The sequence below is a fragment of the Charadrius vociferus genome, unplaced genomic scaffold, assembly GCF_000708025.1.
Source record: "Charadrius vociferus isolate BGI_N301 unplaced genomic scaffold, ASM70802v2 scaffold162, whole genome shotgun sequence".
In the NCBI taxonomy this organism is placed as follows: domain Eukaryota; kingdom Metazoa; phylum Chordata; class Aves; order Charadriiformes; family Charadriidae; genus Charadrius; species Charadrius vociferus.
In genome coordinates this window covers 390,117-399,682 of record NW_009647236.1, presented here as the reverse complement: position 1 = coordinate 399,682, position 9,566 = coordinate 390,117, and the positions used below count along the sequence as shown (strand labels likewise).

The 9,566-nt window shown below is 41.9% G+C and overlaps 1 protein-coding gene across 1 annotated transcript; it reads left to right on the top strand.

Annotated features, from left to right (window-relative positions):
• The first annotated feature begins 2,553 nt into the window (after positions 1-2,553).
• Positions 2,554-4,543, top strand: FAM46C (family with sequence similarity 46, member C). The gene has a single exon (XM_009879885.1). It carries the CDS (start codon positions 2,578-2,580, stop codon positions 3,748-3,750), a length of 1,173 nt encoding a protein of 390 aa, XP_009878187.1. The 5' UTR covers positions 2,554-2,577; the 3' UTR covers positions 3,751-4,543.
• The last annotated feature ends 5,023 nt before the right edge of the window (positions 4,544-9,566 follow it).

Below are 9,566 nucleotides of genomic sequence, written 5' to 3'. Positions count from 1 at the left end.
CCCCGAGCCTGTGGTGCATCGGGCGCCTTGCCCCCTCACGGTGCGGCGAAGCGCGCTCAGGTCTTCTCTCCGGAGAAAGCTTCTCGTAAAGGAAGCGGAGCCCCCCCCCCGCCGCCCGCGGTGCCGCCGAGGTTTGAAGGGGACGTATGGCACTGCGGTGTTACGGGGGTGCTGCTTGCTGCAGGTACGGCCGTCTGAACCTTTGTAGGTGTCGTGTCAATTTGTATGCCTCGGAGGGAAATCTCCTGCTGCAGAGTAATATACTTCATCCTGGCAAAGGTGAAAGTGTGCTGTCCTTGCTCCTTCTGCCTCTGACCTGAGGCTTGCATCCAAGTGGAGCTACAACATGCTTTCCTCTTGGTATCAAAAATAGGTAGCGCCTGTCTTGGCTTCAGAGTTATTTTCTCCCCTTTGAGTGAGCATCTTCAGGTATTAGATTGTCTTGTGATGGAAAATCTTGGTAGTGAAACAAGAGGCATGCCAGCTGCCAGCATCCCGAGTACATTAAAGCTGCTAAGATCCTGTTGTTACTAATAAATCTTGCAGAGTAGGCAAACACATGAGTGATTTGGGGCTGGGAGGCTTCATAGGTTGGTGGCCTCTCCACTGAACTGGAAATTAAATACTTCATCTCGCCCCCCTGCCTCTTTGGGCAGCAGCGCATGTTGCTCTCCCAGATGAGACTTGCTAAGCAGAATGAAGTGTGTGGGGTGGGAAGCAATGCTCCCAGTCTTTTCTGGTCGCTGGGTGGGCTGCGTGTATTGCCTTAGCTGCTGAGAAGGCTACAAACAGGAAGGAGGAGAGGAAACACTTTCAGAGGTAGTAGCTGAAAGGGCTTGCACTTTAAGCTGGAATTTATGGAAGACTTGTGTTCTGAGTAATCTGAAGGATTTAGTGAAAATACAATGGTTTTAGGATGCAAACATACTTGAATGTGTTTGAAGTGCCTGAGGGCAACTGCTGGCAGACTTAGTGCCTCTGGGTTTATGCTGTGTGTCAGCCTTAAGGACTGAGTTTGAAGAACCCTTTGATTTGTCCTGAACTAATCACCTTACAAATAACAGGTTTGTTTTGTGCCTGCTGGAGCTGATGTGACCCACAGCAGCAGAGCTTGCAACGCAGCAGCTCATGCTCAAGGACAGAAGTTGCTTCCCCAGGAGCATTTTTACCTTACTGTATATTTGATCTAGGATTTGACTCTCCTCTGTAGAGGAGGTGACAGGTCAAATGAGCTGTTCAAAAATTAAAAGTTGGAAGAGGACTGGCATGAAATGACAATATCTGCTTTTTGAATCTTGCTTAAAAGTTGTTCCATGGGCTATGTTATGCATGTTAGGAAACTATATGGTTGGGTTTTAAACGATTCCTGGTAGGCAAGAGTTAACTACCTTAAGTTTGAGTAGTCTGACCTTGGCAGCTGCAGTCTTCACAAGTACTTGGTGCAGAAGAAGGTGAGTCCTCAGTTAGTCTGTAGCTGTCAGGAAGCACCTGGCCACAATAGAAACCTGGAACACTTAAAAAGAGAAAAGTATATTAATACCAGTTAGAGCTGTGTGACAGTAGAATATGTGTAGTTATCTGCATACTTCAAAACACAAGCCACTTAAGCACAAGAGAACAATCTGGTCGACTGTGACAAGACTTTTGCAAAAGTGCAAAAGTTCAGATGAGGCTGTGAGCAAGTCTGGTCAGTGAAGTTCTTAAGTCCTTGGTGTTAAAGCATAACACTAACATGATGTGTGGCTTAACCTCATCTGAGTGTATGCTGGCTCTTAGAAGCTTGTTTGCCCTTCACAAACAAGCAAAAATTTGGGGCAAGCATGAATGTTTCCAAAAAGGCAGTTTGATTATGCAGTGTGTCTGAAGAGTAAAGAGTTGCTTATGAAGATTGGAGAATAAATTGAATAGTTGTGTTATCTGACTTTGTAGCTGAAATTCTGTGCAGGATGCCAAAGTGCTGTAGCTTTTTGCAGGAGCAAGGTGTACTTGGCCCTTACGCTATGAGTGGTAGATGCTGGATGGTTAAGGAAGGAAAGGCTTTTATGAAAAGAAAGAAATCTTGTGTCTCTCTGATAATTAAAGTGTTTTCAGTGGACTGGATCTCTAAGTCCTGAAACTAACACCTGAGTGTCTTCTACTGTTGTGTTAGTTGGAGAGCAGTTTGAGCTTTATGTATAATGAAACAAAATCCAAGCTTAACTTTCAGAAGTGGCTTGCATTTACAGCTCCTCTGGCTTCAGCTGGTGTTGCAGATGATCTTAAACTTAGGTAAAGCTTAAGTATCATCTTCACTGATATTTTCCTTTTGATACAAACTGCTTTGCTGAAGTACTTATCTCTACTTCACCAAGAAAATTTTGTGCCTGAACCAATTGAGAAGCTAAGTACCATCTCGGGCAAAAGGCTTGCTGATAATCATTAGTACATAGACTTACTACTTTCTAGTTTGTATCTGTGTGTAGAAAGAAAAGCAGAGCATAGGATATATTTGGGAAGCGTAAACAGAAAGTTTGACTTGCTATGTTCTTCTTTTTATTCCACCTCCCTACAGTTTCTTTGGAGAAGAAAAACCTTAAGATGGCAGGCAAAGGAAGTAACACAGACTGCATGTCATGCAGTGTACTGAACTGGGATCAGGTCAGCCGTCTGCATGAGGTTCTTACAGAGGTGGTTCCGATCCATGGACGAGGTAACTTCCCGACGCTGAAGATAACTCTAAAGGATATTGTTCAGACTGTTCGGAGTAGGCTGAGTGAAGCAGGCATTGTGGTACATGATGTCCGTCTGAATGGCTCTGCAGCTGGTCATGTCCTGGTTAAGGATAATGGGCTGGGATGCAAAGACCTGGATCTCATTTTTCAAGTTTCTCTTCCAAGTGAGGCAGAGTTTCAGTTAGTACGAGATGTGGTGTTGCGATCCCTCTTGAATTTCTTACCAGAAGGAGTAAGCAAGTTAAAAATCAGTTCAGTGACGCTGAAGGAAGCCTACATCCAGAAGCTAGTCAAAGTGTACACGGAGTCTGATCGCTGGAGCTTGATATCACTTTCCAATAAACATGGCAGGAATGTGGAGCTGAAGTTTGTAGACTGTATAAGGCGACAGTTTGAGTTCAGTGTGGACTCTTTCCAAATCATACTGGACTCCCTGCTTTTTTACTATGACTACTCAGAAACCCCCATGTCAGAGCACTTCCACCCAACTGTGATTGGGGAGAGCATGTATGGAGACTTTGAAGCTGCTTTTGATCACCTCCAGAACAAGCTGATAGCTACCAAAAATCCAGAAGAGATCCGAGGTGGTGGGCTTCTGAAGTATAGCAACCTCTTAGTACGAGACTTCAGGCCCATGGATAAGGATGAGATCAAAACATTAGAGCGCTACATGTGTTCCCGATTCTTCATAGACTTCCCAGACATCCTGGATCAGCAGCGCAAACTAGAGACCTACCTCCAGAACCACTTCTCCAAAGAAGAAAGGAGCAAATATGACTACCTCATGATTCTGCGCAGAGTGGTGAATGAGAGCACAGTTTGTCTCATGGGACATGAGCGAAGGCAGACTCTCAACTTGATTTCTCTGCTAGCACTCAAAGTGCTAGCAGAACAAAACATCATCCCTAATGCCACTAGTGTTACCTGTTATTACCAGCCAGCACCTTATGTTAGTGATGTAAACTTCAGCAACTACTATCTTGCAAGTGCTCCTGTGCCGTACAGCCAGTCCTACCCCACTTGGTTGCCTTGCAATTGATTGTTTCACTTGAGTGTTCTTGAGTGGAGCCTACTGAAGGCCAAGATGCTAAGTGTATATAGACAAGAAATAACTGTCAGTTGGGGGCTTTCTAATGGAAACATGACTGCATTGAACTGTCCATTGCCTGGTGTGCAGCAGGAATATGCAACCAGGTGACCTGCTATGAACCTTTCAGTATATCTCTACAAATGTCAAGAAGCCTTATTACCTCTTAATTAGGAGAAGAGAACCAGCAGCCAAACATTAAGAGGAGTAGTTACAAAACTCTGTACTAGTTCTGAAAGTGGCTGTTAACATGTGATCTAAGGGGAGTATTCAGTAAACTGGGTTAGTTGACAGAGAAAATACTGTAAAATGTCTTGTGCAGAGCAGAAGGCACTCCTGGAATAGCAACAAAACTCTGCTTTCTATTGCCTAACCTCATTACTCTATACTTCCTCAGTTCAAGTTCTGGCCAACTTTCTATTGAACTAATTGTGCAAGTGTGGCTCTTGTCATGCTTGGGCTGCTTTTACTTTATGGCTGTGTAGAACTGGATACTGTCTGTCTTGTAGAGGGCCTAAATGTTGTTTCCTGTAGTACCTAGGGATATATGGTCCTGCCTCAAGTTCAAGATTAATTTCTTGCAAGTTGAAGATGGATTAGTAAGTCTATCTCTAAAGCATATGGTGGCTAAATTTTTCTTAAGTACAAAAATTTGGAAGGTGACCTCTTTAAACATGTACCAAAACAGTCTAAAACTTGCTAATGTGAAAAGTCTCTGAAATGAGGAATTGAAGCCTTAAATAGATTTGGAACCACAGTTTAAATATTAAAGATGGAAACACTGTTAAGTCCAGGCTCAAGATAAAGCCTTTCTGATGGCATCTTTCAAAACAATTTTTGGCACAGTTGGAAAATAGCACAGCTCTTACACTGAGGTTTGGCTCAACTTTCTTCCTCACAGGTCCACAGCAAGCCAGAAAAAAAAAACCACCAAAAAACCCCACCAACCAAAACTCAAACCCAAACAAAAAAGCCCCCAAAATCAGACCACTGTAAGTTGCAGGATGATGTGCACTCTTGCCACAGTATAAATTCCTAAAGTGCCTCCTAAAATGAATTTCTTCTTGTACAACTTCAGGCAGGTCCTGAAGGCTTGTCTGTCTGTTACCACTTAAGGGTTGAGCTTACTGATTTATCACTATCACCTGGTCACTGTATGAGATAGTATTTTGAGTGGTTAGAGTCAAATTCTTCCTTGTTACTGGCCTTAACCTGCACTTGAAGAGGTATGTAAACCCTAAGCAGAGCTCTCCACAGAGGCTGTATGTGGTGAAAGTCTGCCCCTGTTTTCACAATAGCCTCTGGAAGACTATGTACTCCCTTGGAGGTGTGGGGGGCTGACCTTCCTAAAGGGTATGTGCTGAACTTGCTGCTTTGAAACTCCTGTGCTTTATAAGGAAGGTTAAAAATTCCCCAGTTATGTATATAGCAGTATTAGAAACTGGTATATTAACTGGATGATTCTCACTGAATTGCAATTGTAAAATACACATAGCAAATGATCTTGAGTTTCCTTTGCTTAACCAGAGAAGTAGACTAGAAAGGCAAATCTTAGAGCTATTTAATATGTACTGGTGCAATGTTTAAGAATACTTGTTTGCTGAATCTTTTTTTTTTTTACGACTTCTAGCTGTCTCTGCAAGCTTGTGAGACCAAAGTGCCTGATTAAACAAATGATTTGACCTTAGAAGGTAAAGGAGAAAGGTGAAACACCAATGTACGGTTGCTGTTCAAGGTAGAAAACAGTAGCAGTGCAGCACTTAAATGGCAGTAAAAAACTGCCTCTTCTTCGTAGGACCAAAAACTTCTATTACACTGCAAGTTCTATCATTTTTTGTAACTAGTTCATAAAGGCTGCCTCACTAGAGCAGTGAGGCTACTCTTTTGTTCAGAATTCTTCATTTAGCTTACGGAGGGAGAGAAGGATACAATCTAGAAAGCAGACTACAGCCAAGCATGCTTTAGCTTAATTTTTTTTGAACAGTCTTTTAAGCGACTTCAGTAGCAAATAGACAAATAATTTGGTGTCTTCTGTTGTGTTTGGTTTTTATTTTTTATTAAAGACTTCCTGAGTAATCAGCCAAAGTAGCTAAACTCAAAAGTGAACCCAGCCTTTTTCATTAACTGTGGCTTGGACTTGGTGTAACTTACAGACAATGCATCTCTCACCCAAGACTGACTGTTTGGAAGGCTTTTTGAAAACTAACATGATGCCAGTGTTGTGATGTGTGTTAAACTTAGTGCAAGCTTGCTGCTGGAATGCAGACCTAGGCATGAATAACTTCTGCATGCAAGGAAATACTTGGATTTGAGTCTTACTAGAAAGAAGGAAGTCTTTTGCTTGGGAGTTTGTAATTGCTATCATTTCTTAAATAGCTGTTTTTAAACCCAACCTAAGCTATACCCATTGCAGAAGTAAACCATTGCCTAGAGGGACATGTTTGATTTGCATATCAAATAGCTTAGACATGTTTCTGTCCTGTGTGATCTCATGTCTGATATCTAGAAACTGTTCCTGTGAATCAGCTCAGTCCTCAAAAGCTTGAAATGGACAGACTTATGTTTTACTAGTCTTTGAATGCCTTGGCTGCTGAACATCAGGCCAGGTGTATCTATTGGAAAAGGAAGCACTAGGAAAAAAAGGCTCTAATGGATTCCTATTGAGATAGAGCTATAGAGAATTTAAGCTTCTTGCCATGTATATTGTGCTTTTGTGCTAATGTAACTTGTTGCTGAGGTCTCTAAGGAAGCTTTGTGTTGAATGGCTGCTCCTTGAACAGCTGACTTCCTGGGTTTAAGCTTTGCAAGACTGCTGTGTTCTCTGTCTCCTAAGTTGCTCTGGCATATTAGAAATATAGGCTTTGTAGCCTGGTTACTAGATGTTAAGCTCTTGAGTAGTTAAAACTGTATCCTAAAGTTGCATACTACCATAGCGTTGGCCCTACCATATAAGGGGTTGCTGGGGCACTGTTTGTCTCATTGCCTTCAAAATAATCCTGGTTTGACAGGTAGAGCTGCAATACTCAGTAGCTTTTCATCACTGCGTTGCAAGCAGTCTACACCTTTCTGTTTCAAGTTGTCCTAGCAGCCTGATGTTGCATCGGGCAGTGGCTTCATTTGGTGTGTGCTAGCTGGTTCCAGTTCAGGTTTATGGCGGACCCTGTAGCAAGGAGTAACATGAGAATGAGCGCTAGGTAAATGTTAATAGTGATGACCCTAGGCCAAGTTTAAGCTGCCTGCTTGATTGATTCACTCTCTCCCTTCAGTACTTAATGATGCCTCTGCAAACCTGCTCTGTCCTCTTGCATACTTATGTGTCAAGTGGAGGTTAGAGAAAGACTGCTCTCCTTCAGACCATTACCCTAACACATTCCCTTCAGGCAGTGGCATCAAAATAAAGCTGCAGCAACACTAGACTGCAAGTCTTGTATCAGTGCATCATTCCTCAGGACTAGGCTTCTAGTAAACTGGATTGTGCGGTTTAAAATAGCTGTTTTCTTCCTGTAGTTTATAAAGCTCTGCTGGGCTAAGCCAGTCTGAGGCTAAGCATCTGTTGTCAATATTTATTGCCAAGTCCCCTTTGACTTACAGTTTATTGGTGTGACTTCCTCATTGTAAGATAGATTTTTTTTTTTATTATTATTTGATAAAGATGCTACCAATGAGATCTAGCAGTAGACTGGGTTTTAGTCACTTTGGTAAAATCCCTGTGCTGATCCATGGTCACTGAAAAGTTGTAAGGTAAAGCATGCTTCATGGTCCCTCAGCTCAAGATTCAATTCTTGCTGTGTTTGTCCTCAGCTAGTTTAGTCAATCATGAAGCTGGAGGTTGAAGACTACTGCTTGCTTTTGAGTAACCATTTTTTCAAAAGATCCTCACACTTTATTTTAACATTAATATCTTGTCTACAAAGCAGTAGGTAGTATTTAAATCTGATCCAAATACCTAAAGCTTTTTATTGAAACTTAAAGACACCCATATTTTGGGACTGAGTTCTTGGGTTAAGCATTTGGTATGTTTAGTGCCTAGGCTTTGTGGGTTTCTGATCACTAGAATAACTACTAATGTTGGTAGCGATCTCTGCTTATCACTATATGAGTGCCTGGGAAAAGGCCTATTAGAAGAGAACCTTGACAAATTGCTTCAATTAAGCTGTTAGTGTACTGATGGTACTTGTTTTGCTATCCCTCTCACTCAACTCATTCAATTGGGGTGCCATAATTGTTAGGCACAGTAATAAGCAATAAATTGACCATAGTCACTGGCAACTTGGTCTAATTTGGGGATTGGGAGAGCCAAATGGATAGTAATACTTCGAGCCTTTGTGTCTTACTCGGCCATTTGTAAAATAAGGTGAAGTGTATTTCATGTATGTTCTTTAATCATAATGAAACTAGTTATAAGGTGGGATGCTGGGCTATAGTTGTAGAAGCTTTGGGGGGAATGGCTGGAGCACTCCGTTTTTTCTCACTTGTATTGGAAGAGAAGGCCACTCACTGAAATGTCTTGATTTGGCTTGTCTCTTTCTCATTAAATTTGCACTTTCTGTTGAAATTTAGAAGGCCTTTATTTTTTTTCTATTTTTCTTGTATATTATTTTTTACTATTAAAAGAAGTCAGCTCTTGTAAAATCTGTCTCATACCTCTGTGGAAGAAGTGAGTCTTTTTTTTTTTTTTTTAAGCTGGCAAAACAAGGTACTAGAAATATTTGGATTTGTGATGAGCCCAAATGAGAGACTGGTCATAGTAACTTTGTCTGCTGTTCCGCACTGTGGTGTTCACTTGTCATTCTTGGAAACTGGGTTTTGGATCTTAATGATTCTGAAATTCTTGTGCAAATAAACTTATGCTAAACACTGCTTGCCTCAAATAATTCTTGCGTCTAAGTAGTACTGACAAAGTACTTGTGGAACTTGTTGGCCAATGTGTGTGTAGAGACACTAAGGGAGGAGAAATAGTGATGGGATAAACAATGCTTGGTTTTTAGATGTTACTCAAGGAGCTCTTTTTCCTTATGAATGTACACACCTGCCTCAACTTATTAAAGATTAGTCAGTGAAGCGAGACATGATTCAGCTTGCACTGACATGGTGACAATTTCTAAAGAACCGTATCTGTAGTCTCTGACCATTTCCTGGTCTCAACTTGACTTTAAAACTTGTTGAGGCAGAGTCCTAGGCCTGTTTATCTAAAAGCGCCTGGTCTGAGTCTGTTCTGTGATGTACTCCAGTTTATATGCTACTTCAAATTGACTCATGAGCCAAGGAGGTGAGAAACAAAGTCGGCAATTGCTCTTCAAGTTATTTACAGGTTGAAAGTCTTTGTGCTTTCACTCTGCCTCCCAAGAGCTGATTCTTCTACATACTAATGGTCAATGGGAATTGAGCAGGTCAAAGCTAAATAAAAGCTAGGGGTGTGTGGCAGTCTACTTGCTGCTTCTCCTCTTCTAGCATCAACTCCCCCCTGCCCTGGGCAGGGACACCTTCCACTAGATCAGGTTGCTCAAAGTCCCATCCAACCTGGCCTTGACCACTTCCACAGATGAGATATCCACAATGTCCCTGGGAAACCTGTTCCAGTGTCCCACCACCCTGACGGTAAATAATTTCTTCCTGATATCTAATTTAAATCTACCCTCTTTCAGTTTAAAACCATTACCCCTTGTTCTATTGCTATAGTCCCTTCCTGTCTTTGCTGTAAGTCCCTTTTAGGTACTGGAAGGCTGCTATAAGGTCTCCCTGGAGCCTTCTGTTCTCTAGGCTGAACA

Excerpts from the sequence above, each read along its gene's own strand:
- FAM46C (XM_009879885.1), top strand. The coding sequence starts at position 2,578 with ATGGCAGGCAAAGGAAGTAACACAGACTGCATGTCATGCAGTGTACTG.